The sequence below is a fragment of the Ovis canadensis genome, chromosome 21 (genome assembly GCF_042477335.2).
Source record: "Ovis canadensis isolate MfBH-ARS-UI-01 breed Bighorn chromosome 21, ARS-UI_OviCan_v2, whole genome shotgun sequence".
Taxonomy (NCBI): Eukaryota; Metazoa; Chordata; class Mammalia; order Artiodactyla; family Bovidae; genus Ovis; species Ovis canadensis.
In genome coordinates this window covers 41,995,969-42,023,579 of record NC_091265.1, presented here as the reverse complement: position 1 = coordinate 42,023,579, position 27,611 = coordinate 41,995,969, and the positions used below count along the sequence as shown (strand labels likewise).

General features: G+C 37.8%; 2 protein-coding genes and 1 pseudogene across 7 annotated transcripts in view; all 3 read right to left on the bottom strand.

Moving 5' to 3' along the window:
• The window catches only part of TSG101 (tumor susceptibility 101), a 43,007-nt gene extending 23,504 nt beyond the window's left edge, over positions 1-19,503 (bottom strand). Inside the window, exons 1-5 of the mRNA XM_069565047.1 lie at positions 19,285-19,503; positions 14,150-14,234; positions 11,900-11,965; positions 8,298-8,461; positions 1,390-1,516 (exon numbers count right to left, since the gene is read on the bottom strand). Coding sequence (XP_069421148.1) covers positions 1,390-1,516; positions 8,298-8,461; positions 11,900-11,965; positions 14,150-14,234; positions 19,285-19,326 — 484 coding nt within the window. The 5' untranslated portion in view covers positions 19,327-19,503. The remainder of the gene's footprint in view (positions 1-1,389; positions 1,517-8,297; positions 8,462-11,899; positions 11,966-14,149; positions 14,235-19,284) is intronic.
• A 782-nt stretch (positions 19,504-20,285) lies between these two features.
• On the bottom strand, positions 20,286-21,057 carry LOC138426483 (NADH dehydrogenase [ubiquinone] flavoprotein 2, mitochondrial pseudogene; annotated as a pseudogene).
• Positions 21,058-21,880: 823 nt separating this feature from the next.
• Positions 21,881-27,611, bottom strand: part of UEVLD (UEV and lactate/malate dehyrogenase domains) — a 58,152-nt gene continuing 52,421 nt past the window's right edge. For 4 of the 6 annotated variants that reach the window (XR_011251651.1, XM_069565044.1, XM_069565046.1 and 1 more), the window contains 2 exons: positions 26,430-26,553; positions 21,881-24,670 (listed from right to left, as the gene is read on the bottom strand). Coding sequence is in view for 3 of the 6 variants with exons in the window: in XM_069565044.1 (XP_069421145.1) it covers positions 24,503-24,670; positions 26,430-26,553 (292 nt within the window). In the remaining 3 variants the exon portion in view is untranslated. The remainder of the gene's footprint in view (positions 24,671-26,429; positions 26,554-27,611) is intronic. The other 2 variants (XR_011251650.1, XR_011251652.1) reach the window with 2 other exon arrangements.

The following is a 27,611-nucleotide window of genomic DNA, read 5'->3' as shown; positions in this document are numbered from 1 at the left end:
TTCATTTCTTTGCAGTCACACCTAATAACAAAGAATATTGTTTAAATGTATAAAAAATATTGAAACTGTAATGGGTAGACAGTAAGTTGGTCTCTGAGTAATTCACATATATTAGCTCTAGACTGTTTAGTGATTTACAATGAGTGAGCACAGAATGGAACTGTAGCAGTAATCTATTTAGAGAGATCTCTTTCTAGAATGCTGCACTTCCAATGTTAATATTGAACTAGGAGAAATTTAGGAAAAACGTGTTGCTTAGGAGACTAACTTTCTTACCTTTATCATAAGTGGTCACTGGCTGTGTTATTTGAGCAAATAAATATGAATGACAAGCTAGGAAATATTTGGCATTTCAAACTTAGATGGGCAAGATTAATCTTGTGTATTAAAATCAACAAAATTTATTAAGATGAAAACAAATTTCTGGACCAAAAGAATCCCTAGAATCTACTTAATTAAAAGAGCTACAAAATGCTACAACCAAACTTTTTCTGGGAAAGTAGGGAAGGAAAAGGATTCACGAAATTCTGTTAGACTCCCATTCAGCTTGTGAGTCAAGATGCTACTCAAGATAGAATGAATTGAAGAGGAAGAGGATAATTTTCAGCAGAAGGAAAATGAAAGTTCATGTAATCTAACTTATAAGATAAATAATTTGGTTAATTACAATATTAAACAAAATCTGTTAAAAAAAACAAACCACAGCTCAAAACACAGTAAACAGGTTTAGTAAAGTCAAAACAAGTACAACCAACTCTCAATTATCTACGGTGATTTTAAAGTATCAGTAATAATTATTAAGAAAAAAACCAACCAGAAATAATAGAGATAATGTACACCAACTAGGGGAGAATTGATACTGACTCCATGCCCCACCCCCTGGACTCAAAGTAAAATGAATTGGCTGTACTCAAGAGAAGAAAGCTGAGAGCTAGAAGGTCATTGTGTATACCCAGAATAGCTGAACATGAATGATATAGTGGATTTTAAAATTGATTATTATCTACAACACTGATCCTGGAGTTGCAAAGAAAAGGAGGTCAGATTGCCTTTCGAGTTGCATCTGCCTCTAAATTGATCAAATAAAGCTATTCCATGGCATGCATAATTAAAAAAAAAAAATTCCAGTTCTATTCCAGCATTCTTTCTCCTCCATTTTGGAATCCAGCACACCCATACTTAGATTTCTACCCACAAACGAAAGCCCAAATGCCAGTCTTTGTTGGGAATCTGTACATGCAGATGTGGGGCTTCAGAACACCTCCAAAAAATCCACTAACTTGATAAGCTAAAAAAGCAAAGGGAAGTCATTACAAAAGGCTCTTTTACAAGATTTTCTGTTTTCTTATGTTTATGTGAGTTTAAAAATCAAATCTCAATTCTACTTACTATTTGGTGGCCCTGTTGCCTGGTATGGAGGATAGGATGCTGAAACAGTAGGACGAGAGAAGACAGGAGGCTCATCTCCAAACACCACAATCATGACTTGAATAAGCCCCAACAAGTCTGACTGTGGCTAAAAATGGAAAACAAATTTAACGCAGTTTACAGATTTAATTTTTGGTAAACAGGAAATGTCTGGCTAGTTATCTGTTTTCAACTTAGCTCCACAATTTTCTTTGTAGGACTCCAAACGTGAAAATTACATTTAACTAACAGAGAGCTATGTGATTTCTTACTATTTATGTGTAGCAAGGCTGCTGTTTCATGTATAGAAAACCAGCACTAGCAAAAGCACTATACTGCAAAATTCAGATAGTATTGTTCTTCATGTGACACCATACAGCTAACCAAAATTTATTATATTTCCAAAGGACAAATTAAGGATTCTGGTACAAATTTAGGAAAAGAAATAAGCACTAGTCACAAATATTATTTAAGGCCTTTGAAAACACATGTTCAACTAATTTTTATTAAAGATAGTATTGGAATTTCTTAAATTATAGGTAGACTCCATTTTAAAAATTACTAGATTGTTCTACAAAAGATACAAATTGTTAAAGGATCTTTCCTTCTAATACCATAGTCCAGTATTCTTGCCTGGAGAATCCCATGGACGGAGGAGCCTGGTGGGCTACAGTCCACGGGGTCGCAAAGAGTCGACACGAGTGAGCAACTTCATTTTCACCATGCTAGGCAAAGTTGTTCAAACTGGCTTATCTGATGATCCCGTTTCCACCCCTTACTATTATTTTGTGTGTAGCTCATCTCATATACTTTATTCATGAGTTCATCAAGTTCTGAAGGATTACTCAACGATCTTGATCAGCTAACCATCTTCATAACTTTCCCTTCTTCTAACAGAAGAATTTACTAGCTGTTTTCAACTTTCCTAAGCATCAATTTTGTTTACTTCTGTCCCAAATATGGTCAATGACAACAGATAACATTTCAGAAAGCTTCTTATGCAAACTTACTGATTCTCACTATTCCATTATCTTTCTTATGTATGTTTGTGAACTTACACACTGAGGCCGGGAGCAAGCATGTAAAGTATCTGTGTAGCACTGAAGAGAGTGGGCTAGAGATCATGGCTGGTGTGTGTGTGGGGTTGCTATTGAGAACCACAAAATTTAATCTCTTACTTTTAGTCCAAGAAAACTCCCAACTAACTCATAAAATGATTTTAAAATCATGCAACTTAAAAACTGAGATATAGCATAAAATTTACCATCTAAAGGTATACAGTTCAGTGGGTTTTTTTCCCCCATCATCACTATCTAATTCAGAACACTGCCATCATCCTTAAAAGAAATCTGTACCTATTAGTGATCCCTTCCAATTTCCCCCTCCCTCCAGCCCCTGGTAACCACTAATCTATTTTGTCAATGGATTGCCTACTCATGGAATATGTGTCTGATTTTGTTAATGTAGCATATTAATTTCAAAGGCTCACTCATGTTGTAGTATGAGTAACGACTTCGTTTATACAGTCTCATAACCATCATTTTGTCAAGACAAGTTTTATTTTAATTCTTTATCATACCATTCCTTTCATGTTAGTTTTTGAAGGAAGGAAAAGGAATTGTTTTACATCTACTTCCAGGCCTATTATAAAGCAACAGGTCATTAATATTTCAGAATGACAAATGACTAATTCAAAATAATAAGGATACTAAAAAAATGGCAAGAATATTAGTTTATTTTAGCTCAAATGCCTAAAGGTCAACTGAAACATATCTTTATAAAATTGCTTGCCTATTGAAAACCTGCAAAGAACAAAACTGCTTCCTTCCCTATCCCTGTTTGTTTGCTTTTCCAGAAAGCAATAAAGAGGTTAATTTTACATTCCAAGCAGTATATATGTTCAGAATTAAGATTAATAAGCAATTGGTAAGAGCAAGATAAATGACAGCAGCCCTCATTCATCCTCTGCATCATGCTGCTGCTAAGTCGCTTCAGTCGAGTCCGATTCTGTGCGACCCCATAGACAGCAGCCCATCAGGCTCCCCCATCCCTGGGATTCTCCAGGCAAGAACACTGGAGTGGGTTGCCATTTCCTTCTCCAATGCATGAAAGTGAAAAATGAAAATGAAGTCGCTCAGTCGTGTCCGACCCCCAGCGACCCCATGGACTGTAGCCTACCAGGCTCCTCCGCCCATGGGATTTTCCAGGCTAGAGTATTGGAGTGGGGTGCCATCGCCTTCTCCCTTGCATCATGCTAGATTACTGCAATAGCCTTCTGTGTGGCTTCCAGTTTTACTTATTTGCTATGATTGAGAGGACTGTCTACAGAAGTTCATGCTCCTCGCCCCTAATATAGAGTTGTTGCTGAGAATCAGTTGTTTATGCAGTAACTGCATTTTCTAGTCTCTCTTGCAACTAGATTTTACTAACAGACCATAAGCAGAAGAGATTTAACTTCTAAGCCAAGGTGCATAAGGAAGGCAGTCCTTCACTAGTCCCTCTTTGCTTGTCTTCCTTGATGCAGAGGACTCTGAAGCCCTGGCAGATGGTGGCACAATAAACTTGAAAGAGCCTGGTGCCTGAAGCTCTAGTGAAGGAAAGCTGCCTGCTAGCAAGGAAGACTCCTAGTGGACTATTATGTGGGCAAAAAATTTCTAGTGTTAAGTCTCTAGAATGTTTTAGAGCAGCTAGTGATTTTTCAGTCAGAAAGCTAATTAATGTATTCATCTAGTACACTTCAGATATTATACCTGATAATCACTGTATTTAATACCCTACTCTTGTTCAAACATTTAAAATGACTCCCAACTGCTTTTTAAAGGACAAAATCTGTAGCTAAAAATCAGGATCTTCCATGATATAACCTTGAATACCATGCCAAAGTTAGCTATCATTATGTCTTGTTAGATCTGCAGAATATATCATACATAGATAAATGTATAAAACAAATGTAACTTTAAAGAGGAACCATAAAGGAAATATTTTTGTAGCCATCATCCAAGTTAAGAAGCAGAAGACTGCCAGTAACTTGTAAGTTCTGGACTGTATTCCCATCTATCTATAGTTACCCACTTCTCTGACTTAGTGGATAATCATTCCTTTCTTTAAACATACTACATCTTATAAACAATTCTCTAAACAGTATGTTTAATTTTTCCAATTTCTGAAGTTCATATGAATTAAATCAAACTGTGTATTCTATTCAGACTTATTTCAGCAATGTTTGTAAGATACATTCTTGTTCAAGAATATAATTATAAATTCATTTTGATCACTGTATGGTATTCTACTGAGTGAATATACAACTTCTTTATTCATGCTTCTACACTGCTAACAGTCACGTGGATTATTTATGTTGTCATGAACATTCTTGCTATGTTTCCTAAAGTATATATGTGCAAGGTTTACTCTTGTGCAGTGGTTTTCAACTGGGGGTGCTATTTTAGCCTCCTAATGAATACTAGAAACGTCTAGAGACATTTATAGTTGTCACAACTGTGTCATGATACTGGCATCTTGTGGATAACGGGCAGGGATTCTATATCCTGTAATAAACAGGACAGCCTTTCTACAGTAAAGAATTATCCAACCCCCAGCCCACAATACCAACAGCACTGAGGCTGAGAAACGCTGCTCTAGTGTAAAAGTAGAACCAAGGCGTGGAACTGCTGGGACACAGGGCACGGGCGCTTACAGGTAAGGCCAAACTGATCTCGAGCAGCCGTGTAAACCTCCATCAGCGTGCCTAAGGCTTCTCTTTGTTCCACATCCTAACTCTTGGTATGGTCAACTGGGAGTGAAAATTTAATGGACATGTAATGGTATCTCATGATTTAAAATTATTATAGATTTCCCTCTCTACTAGCAGGATTAAAATCTTTCCATATATTTATTGGCCATTAGGATTTTTTGTGAAATACTTATCCAATAGTTTCATCTATTTTTCTATTGGGCTTCCTTCTTTTTATGATTCCCAAAAGTTATTTTTATGTTCTGGATATTATACTGTAGGTGATGAGTATACTCTTTCAGTTTATGGTTAGTCTTTTCACACTTTTTACTTTGTGTTTAATGAACAGAAGTTCTTAATTTGCATAAACTCAAGGTAAAATTTAGTCTTTTCTTTTATAGTAAAAGTTTTGCATCTTCTTTAAAAAAAAACCCCACCTATTATGAGATCATGAAAGCAGTCTCCTATATTAAGTTTTACTTTTCTGCTTTTCACAATCTATCTGAAATTAATTTTTGTGTACAATACAAATAGGAATCTGTCCCAACTCCACTACTGAAGTTCTTAATCTTATTCCCACTGGTCTTCTGTACCATCACTGTTATACATTAGGTGTTTATACTTAGGCCTAACTTTCTTCTTTTTTTTTTTTTCACTGTGCTTAGCTTTACTGTGTTTTCCAGATATTGCAATTTTTACAAATTGAAGGTTTGTGGCAACCCTGTGTTGTCAGATAATAGTTAACATTTTTTTTTAATAATAAAATATTTTTAAAAAACTTTCTTGAAGTATACTTGATTTACATTGTTCTGTTAAGTTCTGCTGTACAGCAATGTGATTCAATTATACATATTCTTTTTCATATTCCATTATGGTTTGTTACAGTATACAATAATTTTTTTTAAAAATTAAGGTATAAACATTGTTTTTTTAGACCTAACACTACTGCACATTTAACAAACTACAGTACAGGGTAAACGTAACTTTTATATGCATTGGGAAACCATGCAATTCATGTGACTCATTTTATTACAATATTTGCCTTATTGCTATGGTCTGGAATCAAGTCTACAATGTCTCCAATATATGCCTGCACAGTGGATCTTTTTTCTTGGTTATTTATTATGCTCCATCTATCCATTTGAATACTTCTCTGACAATTCCAAGCCATCTTAATTACTATTTTTTTATAAAACATTTTGATACCTATAGGGCAAGTCCTTTCCATCTCATTCTTCTTGGCTATTCTCAATCTTTTGAACTTCCATATAAATTTTAGATTCAGCTTATCAAGTTCACAAAATTAAGAAACAAATACACAAAGAAACAAAAGCTTCTCTTAGGAAACAGTTCAGTTTGTAAATATACTACAAACTGAAGAGTCTATGTAATACTGAGTCTTCCAATCCATGAATAAGGTTCTCTTTCTTTTGACTTAAGTCTTCTTTAGTGTCTTTCAATAAAATTGAAAATTTTCTCTGTAATAGATGTGTACATCTTTTGTAAGGTTTGTTTCTAGGTCTCTAGCATTAAAAATACAAAGTATTCATATGCCAGTTCATTCTCTATTCCACTGAGTCCAATCTGCTACTGACCCATCTATTGAGTTTTTAAATTTCTATCATTCTATTTTTCAGTTCTAAGATTTCTATTCGGTTCATTCTTTTAATATCTAATATAGTTCTCCACCTTGCACACATCAGTCATAATCATTTTCAAGTCTCTGTCTGATAACTGGGTTACCTGAGGGCAGTGCCTGTTTCTAGCGTCTTTTCCCCCCACTCTATCTATGTCCTATCTCTTGATGTACTTGGTAATTTTAAATTGTATGCTTGACACTGTTCATGAATAATTACACAGGTTCTATATACTATCTTCCTCCAGCCAAAGTTCACTCTATCTTATCCTTGGCAGATAAATGTGGAAAATCACCTTAATATAATCAGGGGCTGGGCTGATTCAAGGCTGGAGTTTTACAGAGCTCATTCTGAGTTCTCACTCACAGGGTGTGCTCCTCCAGCATGCCAACTTAAGAATCTAGGGTATTTACTTCTACCCATCCCTTATGGCTCAGACGGTAAAGTGTCTGCCTACAACGCTGGAGACCCGGGTTTGATCCCTGGGTCGGGAAGTTCCCCTGGAGAAGGAAATGGCAACCCACTCCAGTATCTTGCCTGGAAAATCCCATGGATGGAGGAGCCTGGTAGGCTACAGTCCATGGAGTCATAAAGAGTCGGACACGACTGAGCGACTTCACTCATCCTCCTTGATAAGGTTTCAAGCTCCTACTGCTTCCACAACCTAAGACTGCTGAGAACTTGGCTGTTTTTCAGAGGCTCTCTGCTTAGCTTTTTTAACATCGTGTCTTTGAAATTTAGGAATTCAGCATATGTCTTGAGTGGGAAATGCAGATTATATCTGGCTCACTTCTTTGTAGCTTCCTTTTCTCCTTAATTCTTGGCTCCTAAAATACTGGGTGCCTAGCAGACAGACCAACAACTGTTGTCTTTTGAGCTCTAGGAGACTGTCAGAAACTCTGCAGTCTTCTTTGCCTCTAGCTAAAGCCTTCTGCCCAGATTCTCAGCCTCTCACCTTGCACCAAGAATCAGTAAATACTCCTAGGGAAAACTGGCAGAAAGTTGATTCATCTTTTTGCAGTTTCCTTCTTCACAGGATCTTGGCCCTTCAAGTCCTAATTGTCTCACAGTTCTGTAAAGCATTTCACAGATGTTGGTTCTACTTTGTTTGGCTTTTCTAGCAATATTTTGGATAGAAATTGTCAGAGCTAAACCATCAAAAGTTTCTTCCTAGTACTTCTTGACTGGAACACTTTGAGTAATGAGATTTGAGCAGTTTCACAAATACATGCCAAAGAATACTACTTTTTAAAATGTATTCCCCATATGTGAATTCTATCTACTCTTAAAGGTTCAACTCAAGCAAACAAAATAGTGACTACACGTATTCTGTAAAGTACCAAGCTCTATAAAAATACAAGACATGTTTCTTTCAAAGAGCCTTTTTCAATTACCCAGCTCAGTGATTAGTGATCTTACATGAATTTATCCTCCTTTAATCCTACTTGAGTGTTAACATAAAGTAAATGCTAGTAAACAAAATATATAATACAACAAATTCACAGAACACCATTAATACTTACGTGCTTCCACTCATGTAGATAAGGAAGATATATCTTCCCATTAGCATCCACATGCTTTCCTGTTTTAATAGTCATTGAGCTAGTAGGCTTAACGAAACAAATAGGGGGATTATACGGATATGTGTCCAGCAGCCACAGGCAGATTGGAATATTGTATGTATTACCTGACAGAGAAAGAGAAACTTCAGTTACTCTAATGGTTTAGTAGGTAAGCAAGAGCTACAACTAAGCAACACTTAAAAAAAAAAATCACAACAAATATTTTATGCTTCAAAGTCTGTTTAAGATCAGTTTCTCAAATTTTCAGTTTGTAAAATACAAGAGCAGGATTAAGGAGTTAACTGATCACTACTTTACCAGTGTGAGCTTACTGCTGTAAACATTATTCACAAATTATCTTTTGGTTCAAGCCATTATTATTTGACTTCAGTTACTAAAATTTCCTGGGAAGATCGGAGGCAATGGCATTCTATCAGAAAGGGATATACACTGGACTTGAAACTCCCGTGCCAAAAGTCGGACTGTGTAAGACCTAACCCAAATGTCAAACAGATGCTGACTACTGGTCACAGCCTGACCATTGAATGGCTCTTCAGAGGTAGTTTCAGAATCAATGATGTCATCTCCTTCTCTTTGCTTTATGAAACAGAATCTCTCTCAGTTGAGAAATCTGCCTACATATAGTCAAAATGAACTGTGTTTCAAAGGATCCAATAGAGTTAATATACTGAACATAAATCAAAGACTTTTCCTACTAAGCTCAAAGCCCAATGTCCCAAGCAATCATCTGAATCACCTAACAATTTAGATATATGTCCCCTTCTTAGGAAGAGTGTTACTTCATAAAAGTATATATACATACATTTCACTTGAAAAAAATCAGTGATGGGACTTTGGATTTATTTTTTTATTCAAAAGTACTTCTACAATGAACCGCCCCCCACCTCCCAAAGGATACATCTTAATACATAAAACATAACTTTATTTCCACCACCTAGAATTCTTTGCTTTGTGAAAATGATGCTTTCTCCAGAATTAGGCTTAAGAACTGTGCCATATAAAAAACTGGTGAGGGAACAGAGGTTTACTTTAGATAAAATGCACATAAAAAAGGGAACCTTTGTGCACTGTTGGTGGGAATATAAACTGGTGCAGCCACTGTGGAAAACAGTATGGAGATTCCTTAAAAATGAAAAACAGAAAAACAGAAAAAAATACGATTTGGCAATTCTACTTCAGAGTATTTATCTGAAGAAAATTAAAATACTAATTTGGAAAGCTGCAACATTAGTTACAATAGCCAAGATATGGAAGCACCCTAAGTACCTACTAATAGATGAATGGATAAAGATGCGGTATACAGATACACAATGAAGTAATACTGAGCCATAAAAAAGAATGAAATCTTGCCACTTGTGACAACATAGATGGACCCAGAGGGTATTATGTTAACCGAAATAAGTCAAACAGAGAAAGACAAATAAAGTATGACTTCACTTACAAGTGGAATTGAAAAAACAAGACAAATGAACAAACAACACTAAACAGAAACAGATTCATAGATCCAAAGAACAAACAGGCAGTTGCCAGAGGGGAGAAAGGAGATCAAGAGGTACAAACTTCCAGCTGCAGAATAAATGAATCATGGGTATGAAATGTATAGGGAGGGGAAAGTCAATAATTATGTAATGATTTGTACGGTGACAGATGGTAACTAGACTTATCATGATGATCACTTTGAAATGCACAGAAATATCAAATCACTGTGTTGTGTAACAAAAACTAACGCAGTGTTATCGGTGAATTATCCTTCATACATGCACAAATAAGCAAATATAGAAAAAGAGATCAGATTTGTGGTTATCAGAGGTGAGGGCTGGGGGGAAGGGTGAATTATAGGAAGGTATCAAAAGGTACAAACTTCCAGATTATAAGATAAATACTAGGAACGTAATGTACCACATGATAAATACCATGAACACTGCTTTATGTTATATATGAAAGTTAAGAGAGTACACATCACAAGAGAAAAATATTTTTTTTCTATTTCTCTAATTGTATCTGTAAGAGATGATGGATGTTTACTAAACTTAATGTGGTAATCATTTCTTGACATATGAAATAAAATCATTTCACTGTATACCTTAAACTTATCAATGCAATTATCAATTATATCTCAATAAAATTGGAAGAAAAAATAATGCTTTTAGTTATGTCAACCAGAGTTTTCTGCCTCCTACTTTTACTCATACCTATTTCCTCACCAGAGCTTACTTCCTGGGGTAAAGGCAAAGTCAGCTATCCTGCATTTTACTCATCCTTGCTCTATGAAATGCTGATGCTCAAGTGTTTTTTCCTTCTGAATGGCTGACTCATCCCTTAATATTAGGTTTGAACATCATTTCTTGGATGACCTTCCTATATGTTCCTGTTCTCCTCTATAATCTCACAGCACATATTTTATTATTCTATAGCAGTTATAGAATAGTATAAATATCTATCTATTCCCCATTTCCTCTATTTGTGTATTTCTTCCAGAGACAGCACATCTTTTATCCACCTTTGCATCCCTAGCCCTTAACCCCTACAACACAGCAGGTACTATATAAGACCAGTGGGTAGGTTACAGAGACACCCGCCTTATCTAGTCACAAGAAACAATTAACCAACAAAAACAGAACAGCTGCTTATGAAGCTGAATGCTCCATTATCGCTTTAAGTATTTTAGCAAAGGGTGGCTGACTGGCTAAGAGATGTAATTATCCTTCATCAGCATTACAACCATAGATAATAGCTAATTTTGGTACCTGTTTATTATATACCAGTCTCTGAGCTAAGTCCTTTGCAGTATATATTATTATAAATTAATTATTCTTTGAGTTAGGACCATTATACAAATGCCACAGATGACCACTACCACAAAGCTTGGAGAAGGCAATGGCACCCCACTCCAGTACTTTTGCCTGGAGAATCCCATGGATAGAGGAGCCTGGGAGGCTACCATTCATGGGGTCACAAAGAATTGGACACGACCAAGCGACTTCACTCACTTTGTACTTTATCACTGGAGAAGGAAATGGCAACCCACTCTAGTATTCTTGCCTGGAGAATCCCATGGACAGAGAAGCCTGGCAGGCCATGGTCCATGGGGTCGCAGAGTCAGATATGACTGAAGTGACTAAGCATGCATTACAAAGCAAGAACTAAAACCCTACTCTGCCCTGCCTGTAAAGCCTCTATATTAGTCACTACATTACACAGCTTCCCACTGTCAGGTAAGTTTGAACAGGAGGGGAGGCTGAACTAGGAGGCAGCCAAGATCCCTTTCTAGTTCTAAGATTCTCTGAAACAAAAATCTCCAGTGCCCCTAGGCACATACTTGTTGATAAATCTTTGTAAGGAAGGTGGTGGCGAAGGAAGCTTTGTAAGGAAGCTGAAAATATTAGATGCTGCTGCCAAATGAACTTCAACTAGAAGTTAAAGCTTCTATATCATCATGAAAGTCATGAGAAAGCAAGCTTAATTTACTTACAATTCTTTGGCAACTAAGTATGAATTAAAATGCATCTATGCTAGAAACATAAATCACAGACGACATTTACCTCTATAAGGCACAGGAATTGTTCCAGTAAGGTTCATTAGTTCCCTGGAACTGCCATCATTAAAAACTGAAAGGTAAGAATATTGAGTTAATCAATAAGCATTTTGACAGATACTCTTACATAAGTTATTCTTTCTGAAACAATGGCTACAATGCATTATTACTCTTGAAAGGGACAAACCTGCTAATGTTCAAACATTTTGTCCAATAACAAATTATCCTTTGTTGATTCACTTAATGGGATCAACTTTTGAATGAGTAAAGATACTATGAATTACTTGGGAAAATATATGTGAATGCTATAGTATCAACAAATAAGGGCTCTGGGTCTTCAACCAACATGATTATAAGATTACTTAAAAATCACTATGAATTTTTGCCCTGGGGGCTCAGATGATAAAGAATCCACCTGCAATACAGGAGACCTGGGTTCGATCCCTGGGTCAGGAAGTTAACTGGAAAAGAGAATGGCTACCCATTTCAGTATTCTTGCCTGAAGACTTCCATGGACAGAGGAGACTGGTGGACTACAGTCCATGGGGTTGCAGAGTGGGACACGACTGAGCGACTAATGCTTTCACTTCCACAAATATTAACCTAATAGCATTAAATTTTAGATTTCTCAGATGTTCACTCCCACTCACTGTCATTTTCAATCCCAATGTAGTATCCCACAATAATAAAAAGGAAAAAAGATTTTCACAAATATGGACATCTTTTAATACAAGCATTTCTCACACAAGTTTTCCTATCTATAATTGACTGAATAACTAGGGTACATAATCTGTATTCCATGGACAGCTATTATTTGCAACAATTTGGAATTAACCCTGTACTATATGGGAAAGGGCTATAATGTACAGTACAAGAACACAGAACTATACTGTTGACCTCAGTTCTTTTATCTACTATTGACACTTACACCCTGTGAGGTAATTTACTCTGATCTTGTGCTTTAAAAAGACTACTTCATTAAATTCTAGGATGATATTTACTCTAAAAGCATGTTGATGATAATGGTTTAGACTTGGTCCAGTCACACAAAGCTATATAAGATTTGTTCAATGAGGCTGCAGTCTTTGTCAATTTTGATCATTTATTCTTTCAGTATTCATTAAAAACTACACACTTACCATAACTTTCTAGCCTTAGTCACTTTATTCCCCAAGAGAAGCCATGTTAAAAGTAACTCTAACTTTGGAAAGATGAGTTTTTTGCAGCTCTAAATACACAGTGCAGCAGGTGGACAGGAGGGAGAGCTGGGCCCTCGTGTGGGAGAGGACTTCTGGTTCACGACTGTTCAGGAAATTCAGGACCGATTCCCCCTCTGCTGCCTCCCACCTCTCCACCAGGCTCCTGTTTACAAAGCCCTTGGGGTGAGTGGAGTTTAGAGTGAGTCTCAGCTACAAATTTCAGCTCCTTGCACTCACTGCCAGGGGCCTCACTACAGGCACAAGGCAGCACAGTTTCCCTCAGCCCTGGCACACTGTCTACACGGAGACGGGGTTGGAGAGATTACGTTAGGATTGGTGGGGCCAAAAGGACTATTAACAACACCTCTAAATATTGTCATTTCTTACTTAAGTCACAACTTCATTTCATCTCAATAGAGTGGACACAAACCATCACCTACACACTCTACAGAATTAAGGACAACAGTTTTTAAGTGTTTTCTTCATCTATAAAATGAATAGTCTAGAATATAATTTCACAAAATGTATTCCTAAGAATACAAAGAGATGCTCTAGAGAGAAAAAAACGGTTCACTAATTAACTCTAGAATATACTGAACAATGTATTAGCTTCTCTCCCCTCTTGGTGAGACAAAATACATAAACATATTAAAGGTTCTGAGAAATCTTGCTCCAAAGAAATCCATTTAATTTTGTTTAACCTGCAAGTATTCAAACTTATCCACAGAATCCCCTCCGTCTCCCCACCCCCCAAAACAACATTCTTCACAACTATGGATACTATTTCTGGAAATGATGGACTATACTATCTATAACATCACTTCTAGGTCTAAATTTGCACCACTTTTGTTAGAGTAGTATTTTAAAGCTTAAAATAACTAAACAAATATAAGATGTTATTATTACATCTTGTAATTTCCTCTCCCCCGAACACATTTTTAGGTAAAGGCTCAGTCCTACAATGAAAAAAAACAATAGACTTAAAAGGAAAATGGAAAACCTATGATTATTAACAAAAACAGTAAACTCCAACTTGGTACTTTTATACATAAACTCACCATATGAATCCAATACAGGTTTGAGATCTTTGTATAAACTAATAACGTTAACAGTTTCACGTACAGTTAGGTCTCTGTATTTGTACTGAAAAGGAAAGTAAAAAATGTATTTAGTTTAGAACAAATACACAAATTATACTGCTAGTTCAATTTTTTTAAAACTATTTTCTTAATAGCACTTTTCTTTAAAGTATAATGATTCTGACTAATCAATAACAATTAAATAAAGACTGAAAGAACCTCAGTAGCTTTCTCTGTCACCTCTTCAAAACTTTACCTTCATTTTAGCTTTTTCCAACTTAAAATATGCTCTCCACCAAATCAAATCTCATTCTCAAAGACCTAGCTCACATCTTTCCCTATCAATCAATTCTGTTCCAGACTTCCCTTTAGCCCATACCAATCTCGCCCCGCAATGTATCACGTGCTGTATTGTATTCTCATACCCATGCATTGTGCCACTCAAGTCCAGGAAACCTAGGAACCTTGCTTACAGCTCTGAGCAGACTAGGAAACCAGGAGATGGGAATCTCCATGTGCTCACAACACCCTGAAGCTCCAGTTGACAAGCTCCACTCACGCACACAAAGCTTTCAATCAGCTTTTAGTGCTTCTCTCTTAAAAAGGAAGAGTCAGCGATTCCAAAAAGAAAGTCTCCAAGAAGCATGTCACAGACCTAAACAAACAGAAAAGAAGGAACTAAAAATAAAAATGGGTGTTCCCTGATAGCTCAGTTGGTAAAGTATCCGCCTGCAATGCAGGACACCCTGGTTTGATTCCTGGGTCGAGAAGATCCACTGGAGAAGGGATAGGCTACCCACTCCAGTATTCTTGGCCTTCCCTTGTGGCTTCGCTGGTAAAGAATCTCCCTGCAATGCGGGAGACCTGGGTTCTTTCCCTGGGTTGGGAACATCCCCTGGAGAAGGGAAAGGCTACCCACTCCAGTATCCTGGCCTGGAGAATTCCATGGGATGTATAGTCCATGGGGTCACGAAAAGTCGGACAGGACTGAGCGACTTTCACTTTTAAGAATAAAAATAATGCAAGGAACAGAAGAAAACGTCAAAAACAATCAGCATTAAAAATTTCAAAGAAAGAAGAAATGATATTGTAGTGATAAGAACTCTCAGAAAAGGACGGACTCTTGGACATTTAAACAAAAATAAAAGAAGAAACAAGACATTCTTTTTCCTCTCCTGTATTTGCCCCTTCTCAGTGTTTTGGCTGGTTCTTTCTCTTCTTCTAACCTTTGATCGATTGAGTCCCAGAGCTCAGTCCTTGATCTTCTTCGTCTAAACTTACTCAGGTGTGGACCTCCATGCATTGCTTAAAATACCATTTATACACTGATAACTTCCAAATTTAAAAATTCCACTTTCCTGAACTCCAGACATGTATATCCAATTTGATATCTCCACTTAGATATCTAATGAAAGTCAAATGATGTAACATGATCAAATTGAACCCTTTGTCTTCCCCCCAATTCTATACCTCTTGCTGCTGCTGCTAAGTTGCTTCAGTCATGTCCAACTCTGTGCGACCCCATAGACGGCAGCCCACCAGGCTCCCCCGTCCCTGGGATTCTCCAGGCAAGAACACTGGAGTGGGTTGCTATTTCCTTCTCCAATGCATGAAAGTGAAAAGTGAAAGTCACTCAGTCATGTCTGACTCTCAGCAACTCCATGGACTGCAGCCCACCAGGCTCTTCCGTCCATGGGATTTTCCAGGCAAGAGTACTGGAGTGGGTGCCATAGCCTTCTCCCTCTACCTCTCTTACATTCTTCCATATCCATATCCTTCTAGATGCTCAGCACAAAAACTTCGATATTATCCTGGATGCCTTGGTTTCCTACACATCCACAGTGAGTCTGTCAGAAAATCTTGTTAGTTCTACCTTCAAAATCTCCAGCATCTGATCCCTTCTCACTACCTTCAGAGCCACACTGAGGTTATTATTATACAACAGCCTTTTTAGGGGTGGCTATCCCTCTACTCTACTGAACTCGCTATGGTCCAGCCTCAGTACAGCAGCTTGAGCTATACTGTTAATACAGCCCCACCACACGGCAAGGAGATGCCAAAATGCTGACAGTGGCCTGCAAGCCCCTCCAAAATCTACCACTCCTTTATTTAGCAGCACTGTTTCCCTTTTCTCACTCCAGTCCAGCCCCTTTATGCCCCTTTGCTGTTTCTCTATCATGCATGACAAGAGGGCCCTTGAGCTTGTTTTTCCTTCTTCCTGGAACGTTCTTACTCTAGACTGTTCCAGTTTGCTTCCTCACCGCTTTCAGGGTCTCTGATTAAACAGACCTCAGGAAGGCCTTCCTTTACTATTCTATAAAACTGCAACCTATCCTATCCTCACATTTGAGAAGTCTATCACCCTTTCTTGCTTTACTTTTCTCCAAAGCACTTAACACCCTTCAACACGCTACTTAATGAACTTACTGAGTTGTTTATTCCTTCTATGCAAATTTAAATTCCACAGGTACAGAGTTTTCTATCTGTTCACTACTGTATCCCTAGAATCTAATAAAACAGTGTGAAGTGCATTACAATGTAATGCTAATGTATCAGCTCTCTCCTAACTAGTTGGCAGTGACTCCACTCTGGAAAATCCCATGGACGGAGGAGCCTGACAGGCTGCTGTTCATGGGGTCACAAAGAGTCTGACAGGACTGGGCGACTTCACTTTCACTTTTCACTTTCACACACTGGAGAAGGAAATGGCAATCCACTCCAGTGTTCTTGCCTGGAGAATCCCAGGGACAGTGGAGCCTGGTGGGCTGCCGTCTATGGAGTCGCAGAGTCGGACACAACTGAAGTGACTTAGCAGCAGCAGCCACCAATAGGAATGCTGTTACATACAGCCATGAAAGAATACAGATAGCTGTCTGTATGAAAAATCTAAATAATTTGTGTAAAGCAAGATGGACCAACAATAGATATACCTCTCTTAATTACAAAGATGATGACAGAAAAGGATGTTCAGCTAAAAGCTATATTTAAGTTGGAAGCTAAAAGTTGCTCTAAGGAAAAAAATAACTGTAGTAATATATAAAAAGATAATATAATGTTGTATGTCAATTATACTTCAAAAAACATATGTCAAAGCAGGTAGCCCAAAGTAATATAATATGATGGGAGATGGAAGTTCCACAATCAGATAAGAGTAAAGGACCATCACCCTAGCAATGTGTCCCAGGTCCTGGCTACCAGTTCTTTCACTGGGCCACATCTACCTGAAAGGATAACAACTGAAGCTAATCCTCCACCGGAAGGAAAAAACTCCACAAATAGCTTCTATTATCCTACTTACTACTCCTACATATCTATCTATTAACAAGCTGGATAGAAAAGATGCCAGTAATCAGAAGTGACACCACCACTTGTAAGAGACTCAATTTTTCAGGCATTGGGTCAAGAACCAGATGAAAGACAAATGTTCTCTCCCACCTCTGCTCTATGTCCATTTTTATTAAAAAAATATTTATTTTTAATTGAAGGATAATTGCTTTACAGTATTGTGCTGGTTTCCACCAAACTATGTCCTTCTCTGCTCTTAGGATATAAAGAGGATGGAGGGAGGAGATGGCAGGTGTAGGTATAAAATATCTTTTAAAGATGTCCTGCCTCTGTCTTCGAAGGCAGGTTCCTCAACAGAAAGTTTAGGAAACTTGATTATGGTTTCTACAATTCCAAACCAATATTTGAATATTCTTGTCCTTATATATAGGTACTTTCATACACATACATGAAGGAATAAAACTTTAAGGACAATGTAATCAATTAAAAGATTTTTATAAATGCTATGGAACAGACACCCTTCAGTTACATAGTATATAAAATAATGTACTTTGAAAAACTAAATGCTACAACATTCAGGCCACAGTTTTCTAAGGCTCCCTAAAACTTCTTCTGCAATTAAAGATAAGTTTACTCTATCAAAAGAAAATCAACTATATTTTAATTAGAAAAAAAGAAAGAAAATCAGAAGCCTCTAAGATATGATTAGAAAAATCAAAGAGTAGCTTTATTTCAAAAATCATTAATTTCTCCTTAGAGATTATTTGCTCTTCAATCAAAGACTATAGGGATGATTTTACTGGGCAAAAAAGTCTATTTTTCTAAGAAATAAGTTTACATATAATAATGTGTTTTAATAATACGGAAAACTGTTTTAAACTACTTCACTTTCTACCATTCTTATTTTAACAAAAGTATCTAAAGGTAAACCTGTTTAACTGGAGAATATTCAACTCTCAACCATTTCACATACATCTTATTCCCATTAATTAGCTTTGATAAATTGAAAAAAAAACACAAACCAACAAACCAACCAAAAAGCACCCAATTCACTCCGGTATCAGGTGCCATATTTTAAGTAGTTGTTAAAATAATTCACGGCTTTAAATACAACTGAAAAATACAACTTTTTTAAAAAAGGAGAAAAACCAGAAAGCAAACCCACACCGGTCCTGAACTGTTTAGATTAAAAATTTCAAAGTAAATCAACTGGCTTTATAAGCAGCATACAATTAAAAGGGAGTCACTCTGAGCAAATCAAAGACCCTGGAATGATAATGGAATTCTATTTCACCCGACGTAATGAGCTTCTCAGGACGTTTCTATTCATAATTGAGCCAATTCAACCAACAGTTACGATTTCCCGCGGGGTGGGCTATTGAGCTGGGTGAAGAATACAAACTGAAAAGGACACCACCTCAGGAAGCCGGGAGGGAAGGGCGAATAAAGAATGAGGAGCCCTGCACTGGGACAGGAGGGGCGGGGGTGCCCAAGACCGAGTTTTAAGTACAACCCCCTCCTTGTGTTGATGAAAACTATGCTGCCCCACAGACCGCTCCAAACTCTCTCTCCCCGAAAAGAGGGCGGGCGGCAGGTGGCAGGCGGCCTCGGCTCCGCTCCATTGTTGACCGTCGCCGCCCCCCGCCGGTTCCGGCCCAGGGACTCCGGCCCCGGGAGACAGGCATCCTGGTGCGGGCGGCGGCAGAGGCGGCCGGGGGAAGCCCGGGGCTTCGGGCCCGCCTGGGGGGCTCGTTGGGCTGGTCCCGCAGGCCCTGGCGGCGCGGGGGGGAGTGGTGGGTGTGCGCCGAGAGGGCGCGCCGCAGCCTCACCTTGGACACCATTTTCTTGAGCTGGCTCTCCGACCCCGCCATGGCGGCCGCCTCGCGACTCCGGTCCCCGCAGGCAGAGGGTCAGCCGCTCCGGGGCCGCCCCAGGCCGCCCCACACAACCGCACACAGACGAGCCAGCCCCCCACCCCCCCGCCTCTAGCAACAGGAAATCGGCCTCCACGCCAGCACTTCCGCTTCCCTTGCGTCACTTCCGAGGTCGGCGGTGGGTAGGGGTTGACGGCCTAGGTCAGCTCCAGGGAAACCCGTTCCGAGGGTGGAATTGCCGAGCCGGGATAATAAGATCGGCAGCTCTTTCACAGTTGCCCTCACACTAAAAGAGCAGGTGCAGGGAGGGTAAAAAGTAGGAGTACCTTTCCAGTGAGCTTTAATGACTGATGCGTCAAGTGGGAAGACTGGACTGGAGTCAGAAAAGTGTTCTGCCACTGACTTACCCTTCTGATAATTGCAGGCAAGTGCAAGGCTTGCTCGAGGCTTTTTTCCAACTCAGAGGAAAGGCTTGGATTAGGCGATGCCCAGGGTGTCTCTGGTTGTCAGGTTGTTTTTCATTAAGCTTCATATTACATTCACAAGGGCAAAGTGCAGAGCTCTCATTTCACAGGAAGCCAGGCAGTAATTTCTTTACAAGAGACCATTCACTTAGATCAGAACTCCACTGTGCCCGACATGAATGATAATACAGGCTAACTTCTTCCTTGGACTTGGTGTGTGTACTAGCCTGTCCACTATAAAAATCCAAGTCTTTGAAATCAGGCTCAGCTTCAGATCCTCATGGTTTTGTACAGTGCAAGAGTAGGTACTCTTTTTTTTGGTTGTTGTTTGAAATCTGACAGAATTTTTATTTCACAGCACCCTAATATTGAAAAAGTGAACAAGCAGTTGAAAATGGTGCTCTGAAGTTCTGACATGATACTTAACAGCTGTAAGTTGCTAGGTTACAAGCAAGGTGTACACAGATGGAAATGAACACGTAATATAAAAAGTTTAGGTAGATAAGAGATTCATATTTTATTTCTCCACTGACATATTTACAGTTGAATATAAATTAAAGGCCTGCTTGCACACCAAACCCAGGTCCTTTTGGTGGTTCAGTCAAAGAGGTAAGACCTCGAGCTGGCTCACAGAAGTGTCCACTCCTTGGCCCAGGTTTTGGGATTTTGCCAGCCTTGAGTTCATCAATAATTTCTTTAATATCCTTAGGTGTCAGATCCTCACAGTAGTTGCCATTTATTTGAACCATTGGTACATTTACACAGGCCCCTAAACACTCCACTTCTATAAGAGGGAAAAGTTTGTCAGGTGTAGTCTCCAACCTTTATTCCAAGTCTTTTTCTGAATGGCCTCCAGTATGCCCTCGGAGTTCAGCACAGACTTGAATGTGTTACAACTGGCTTTTGATTATACATTGTATAAAAAGTTGATACTTCAGACACTCTCACTGGAGGTACTTGTAAAATTTCTTCAGCATTGTTCATAGCAGAGATGGGCAGCCATTCATCCTGTCTCTGGGATAAATCCAGAACTGGAAGCACAGCTGCTGCCTTATGCCCTTCTGGGTAGTTTTTCACAACGGCCTCTATCCTCTGGTGTGAAATCAAATGGAGTTTCTGGGTTATTCTCAGGAGTATCTCTGTGCACAAATAAGCCTCCTCCAGCTCCATTCTGAACAGCTGTCTTATGCAAATTTCTTATATGTCTTCCCCAGTGGGCGCCGCAGAGAGGAATATGGCTGGCCAAACTGCAGGCCTTCGGGCCTCACCGGGCACGGTCCCAAGCAGTTGGTACACATGGCGTGCGCGCCCAAGAATAGGTACTCTTAACTGAATTTCTACTACCCATAAAAGCTCCTCATGGTCATTTATATTAGTCATTATACATAAGTGTATATATATATATATATACATACACATATATAAAAGTCATTATACATTAGTCAAACACCTCACTACCGGTTTTGTAAGTACCATGCCATTCAGGGCACTTGGATTTGAGGGGGTGTGAAGTATGATTATTTGGATAATTTTAGCATCGTGGTACTGAGGAACAGGCTGTAGTATTAATTCTCTTCTAAATTGGCATCTAAATGAAGGTCACATAAAGAAGGCCTAAGTGAAGATATGTGGAAGCATCATTACATATTGTTGCCAACACACACACATAAAATATTCTATTCTAATAGGTATCTTTCTTTGGACACTATATACTAGTTAAGCATACAGCTTCAGTCAAACCAAACTATAGGACAGTCTGTCCTTCCCTGTACCTCTTCTTTGTCACTTAAAAATATATGGTTTTCAAGCTATTCTTAAAGACACAGCTTATTAGCCAGAAGCACCTTCAATTAGAGCAACTCTGCTTTTATCAATTGGAAGAATGTAGGTTATATATTTTTCAAAAGGTTTTGTTAAAAATAATTTTTAAAATTTTGAAAATAACAAAATACATTCTCTTCATTTTGCAGTTAAGCCACTTAAAATGGAGTAACTAAATATCCTGAGGACTTATGAATCATATGAAAGAATCTTTCTCTTCGATCCGAATAAATTTCCTTCCACTCAATAAATTAGGAATCTCCTGGTAATTTTCAAGTCAAAATTTATTTGATTCATTATTCTTGATATTTAAGAATAATTATTTGATACAATGTAAGTTGGAAAATATTTATCTCTGTTATAATATCAAAGAAGCATTTTAATCCAAGCCCCATTAAAAACCATAACAAGTAGAGGGAATGCATGATTTTGGAAAGATAAAAAAAAAATGAAGGTTAATAGAAACCATCATGAATGTCAAATTATCACCAATTCACACTGAGATGGTGGTGGTACTACTTCTTAACTTATATGTGATTTATAATACTCAACACTCAAGAAAATATGTGATAGAATTATTTCTATATTGTGGGTTTCCGTAGGGCAAGGACTATAACTATTCATCCTTTTTTTTTTTTTTTGCTTTATTCCCTCCCCCATCCCATCCCCCCAATTTGTTGTTATTCACCTTTGACTACTCATTCTAACACAGTTCTTGGAATAACAGTACAGTCAGTAAATATTGTACTGACATGTTCTTTTTATAATGCAGTTAATTCTTAGCAATTCCTCTATTTATACAGTATCTTGTAATTAGGTTATTGTTCAAGAGCATAATTAGGTATCTGATATTAGAAAAGGCTAGGATAAAAACACAAGCAACGGTGCTTTTAGTTTTACTTTCCTAGTTCATACGGAAGGACAGTGAGGATACACCGTTACAGTTAACACCAAAATAACCTATTCATGTAGTGAAATTACACAGAACTAATGTTCATTTCTTCAAATGTCCAAAGTTTTTACACCTTTCCAAGCATATTAAATACTTTTCTTTTTTCTTAAACATGGAACATTGAATAAATTCACCTTTCCTTTATGATTTAAGCTCATCATTATAAGCATCCATTATTATGCTAAATCAGCATGAGTTTAACTACTTCCTCTCTGCCTAAAATGTGTCTGCTCTTATAATCCATTGGCTCCCATCTCACTGACCAGGTTTAGGTTCACCTATAATATGCTTTCAAAGCACCTGGGACTTCTTCATATGACAGTACCACACTTGGAATTGTACATTTATTTGTGAGGTTTGTCCCTGCACTAGATTATAAGCACCATGGGAGCCTGTACCTAGTCCAGGGTTTGTTCACCATTGTATCTGCGGTGCCTAATATGGCACCTGGTGCATAGCAGGCTCCAAGTCTAGACTATCTCAATGACTAAATAACTAAATACCTACTTCAGTGCATACAGTTCGCCCCCCACCCTCCACCCCCCACCAAGCTATTTACTAAGGAATTTACTAAGTCAAAGAATCAGTGTTTCTAAAAAAATATGTTGAAGAAAAAAAAGCCCCTACATGAGAGTATCAGAGTACAGACCCCAGCTTTATGGTCTTGTGGTAACTATTTTGACTCTTAGGCCTTTTTCCTCTTCTAGAGTTTAGAAAAAGTAGAGGTGGTATGGATAAGTGTCCCTTAGTCATGAGATTTTGGGCATTAAACCTCAATTTCCTCCTCTACAAAATGATGATAATAGTCTCTACCTCAGTGGGTTACTGTGAGGATTAATAAATGGCCCTGAGGAATAAAACAATAAAGTGCTTATGACACTGCCTGAAATATTGGAAGTGTTGATGCTAGGCGCTGCTATTAGTTATGTGTCACATTCCTAATAATATGCTGTCTTTCACATATGAAGATGTTATTGACCCATCACCCATTCAGGGTGCATAATGGTGCACCCTGCATCATTTCTTCAGGAGTAGTTAAAGGATGTACCATGAATCATTTCTTCAGTAGTTAAAGAATATGCTCAGAACAATCAGCCCATTCGATCAGTCTCTCCCCATTAAGACCAATGCCTTTACGAAACCCTCATATATTAAAGTAAATGCCTGGCTTTCATTCATAACCTATTTCCACTAAAAATATGCATGTCTCTATGGTTCTACTTATGGCATGGTGTGTTCTTTAAGATGCTTGAAATCTTATATAGCCCAGAAGAGATGACAGAAAATTGCAGAAAGGACAGTCCTGCTGGATATTAAACTACACTTCTTGTTCATATATTTAAAAACTGCGTTTTCCTTTTTACTATATTAAAGTATGTGTACAAAGAAAAGTATGTGCACACTTCTTTTCCATTTTTTTGGTAGCTAATTAATTTGAAGAGGGAAAACAAACCCCTTTATTATTATTATGTTTTTTACCAACATTATTTTAAAGAAAAACTGAAAATAGCATAAACTGGATCCTTTGAATGTAGAACTAGCACAGATTTTAAATACAGACATACTGGGCCTTCAGCTTATGACGTTTAACAGTTAAAGGGTAATTTTCTTTTAAAAAGTTATGATTTTTAAAATATTCCCAAAGTGCTGAATGTGCTAACTGAGGATACATAACTTTTAAATAATGCATATTGCAGATGAATGTTTATCTCTGCTTAGGTTTAAAGAACAGTATAGATAATGTCAAGAACAGAGAAAATTAGATTTTTTTTCCTTCTTATCTAACTACCTAAGGATATAAATTACAAAGCCAACCAAGAACCACCGACCTTAATCAAGCAGTTTGTAAGGATAAATAAGATAGAGAAGTTCTCCACTCCATATATATGTGTTGGTAAAATTAACCTTTCCTTTCAGGTAACTCTGAACTTTAGAATCAGAGTTTTAACTGTTGCTGGAGACCATGGATGGAGGACGCACTGCTCTGGAGTTTCTCAGTCACTGTTTCTTCTTTCACTGTGGTCTTGATGACTTCAGACACTCCACTCGTTCCAAGGATGCAAGGCAAACTTAAAAACACTTCACTATTTATATCATAATATCCCTGAAAGGAAAAAAAATTAGGATTAGAGCTACATCACTGCAAAAAGTTAATATCATAAATATGGATATTTTCCTCCTTTTCTGGTCCTAGAACTACAAAGTGATACAAGCTGAATTTTTAAAAAACTTTGTTCATTTAGTTTCTAAATGAACTCCAGTTCATTTTTGTGAGAAGGGAAGAATTTGGTCAAAGATACTCCCTTTATGGGGAGGTAAGCTAGCACCCTGCAATATGGGTAACAGGATAGAGGTAAAGAAAAAAGACTGTCATTGGTTTCATATCTGGAGCAGAAAGGGGAAAGCCCAGGGATGTAGTGAAAGGAGGTGACCTGTTGCATCCCAGGGACTAACTTTCTGAGCTCTGTATCCAAAGCTGGCTTTATTCCATTAATGCTGGTGCTCTTGCATCTCACAGGTATATCCTGTTTGTCTGTCCTCTCCTCTCTATTTCATTGTCCCCATTCCCCCTCCTGGACATGGGGAAGGTCAGCACTGAAAGCGTTAAGCATCAGGCTTTGGTTCATGGTTTTAATTCCTTGGTAAAGTAAATTGGGCAACGCCAAAGGTTGTGGATTTGATCCTTGGAGGAAATGTGGGCCTTACAAAATGGGAGAGTAAATTTTGAAGGGTTTTATTGAAGAAATAAAAGATATTTTTTATATCTTTCTTCCCTGGAGACCCTCGTTTTCATAACTTGGTTCCTGTTGGTTTAGTTAAACATGGAAAGTTAAGATGTTGTGTCCACCTGCCTTGGAGCAGACCCAGGTCTGAACTTTTTCAAATCCTTGATGCATTTGACTTGAAGGATATGAAACATGCAAGCACAGGTTACATAGTTCAGACTTATGTTCTACTGGATCAAGTTTTTCTTTAATGTCTGAAAGCATAGTTTTATGGTAGTCCTTTTGGGGAAGAACACAGTATTATCTAAAATTATTGGCAAAGTTAAATGTATTTTATATAACAAAGTTCTTAGAATGTTGAGAAGTAACTGAAAAAAAAAGTGATGACTAAATGTTTAGGCTGAGACAATTTATTTCAATAAATCTTTCAAAAGCCCTTTTTAAAATGCTGTTAATAAATTTCTGTGATTTTTCTTTTTAAATTCATTTTCCTGAGAGCATAGCTATTTGTTTTTTATTGTAAAACAATAATAATAATAATAATAATAAAGCAAACTCTCAAAAAAAAAAAAAGAAAGAAAGAAAAAAGATTGTTAGAGTGGATTCCCAGGGGAGAGGCTTAACATGGGCTCTGAGGGCAGTCAAATTTGGTAACCTGTTTTCAGTTTTCCCTTCCATGTTTTATTTCCCTTCCAGTATTCCTAAGTTTTTGCGAATATCTGGTTAAGCATTTGTGCCTCATCTTAGCTGTGCTTTAGGGACTTTATACTTGGAATAAAGCAGTAAAGGACAACCTGAACTGGAGAAACAGCCTGATGACCAGCTGAGGCCAGTTGGCATGTCAGCCTGGGGTGACCTGGCTAGCTAAGGAGATACATGACAACCAGACGTTTATGGAATATATAAATGCTTCTTGGGAATTCCAAAAATTAATGGGAGTGAAAGGCAACCTTGTAGAAGTCCAGACTTCCCATAGCCAAGCAAGATAGGGGTTAGACCAAACTATCTTCTCCCATGTGTTACTCTGAAAGCTGGTGATACTCAAGACATCAGGTTACATTGTGAACAGCACTTTTTTTGTTATATTAATAATGTAAATATTTAAAACTACGATGAGACAATGAGAACAGCAATTACCTTTGCTAAAACTGATACAGAATGTACTTTCTTTTTATCATTCACAATACTGTCAAGCAGGTCAGCTACTGATAGTCCAACAGACCATGATCTTTGACCTTTTACCCTTAGTAGTTCCATGGCCCTAGATTATAAAAAACAGAACAGACAAATCATGATTTCAGAAAATGTACAAAATATGTATGTTTAGTTTTAGCTTATGTATAAAGTATTAATATTTTTATGACACAGAAGAGTTATATGACAATTGTAAGGAAAACCAACAGATAGCCCAGTAATTAAGCTTTTCTTAAAATATTAGGCAGTCCACAGGGAATCAATACAGATGGCCTAATAATATAAAAAGATGCTTACCACCATTAATACTTACTAAATATGAGCTAAAACAATAAATACATCAATTTTGCCCATCAAAATTGGCAAAGAATGAAAAGACTAATGGGCTCCCTGGTGGCTCAGCTGGTGACTCTGCCTGTAATGTGGGAGACCTGGGTTCTATACCCCTGGGTTGGGAAGATCCCCTGGAGGAGGGAAAGACTACCCACTCCAGTATTCTGGCCTGGAGAATTCCATGGACTGTATAGTCCATGGGGTCGCAAAGAGTAGGACATGACTGAGCGACTTTCAGAAAGAGACTGATAACTACTTTTGCAGAAGCTACAGAGAAACTGGCATTCCCATAAGTGCTGTTCAGAGTGCAAAATTATTCAAGTTTTTAAGAGGAAGATTTGGCAACACCTGATCTAGAAATTACTCTTCTAGGAATTTGTCCTATGGCAATATGCTCAACTATGCAAAGATATACATATAAGTATGTTTGCTTTGTTGGAGACAGAAAAAATTTTGGAAACAATTCATCCAAAGAGGACTTGTTAAATAGATCACAACCAAATGTAGGACCATATACAGTTCTTGAGAACATAAAATACATTTATGTATACAATATGGGAAAATATCCAACATTTATTATTAAGGAAATAAAGCAAGTTGCAAGATAATACGAATAGCATAAATGTATTATAAAAACAACAATAATGACGATAATCCTTGCAGAAGCATGAGAAAACAACGTTTGGACACATGGACGCTAAATTGTTAATAGCGGTTGTTTCTGGAGAATGAAATTACCCCTGCTTTTCACTTTATAGACATCTGCAGTATTTAAAGCTTTATCTTTGCTGT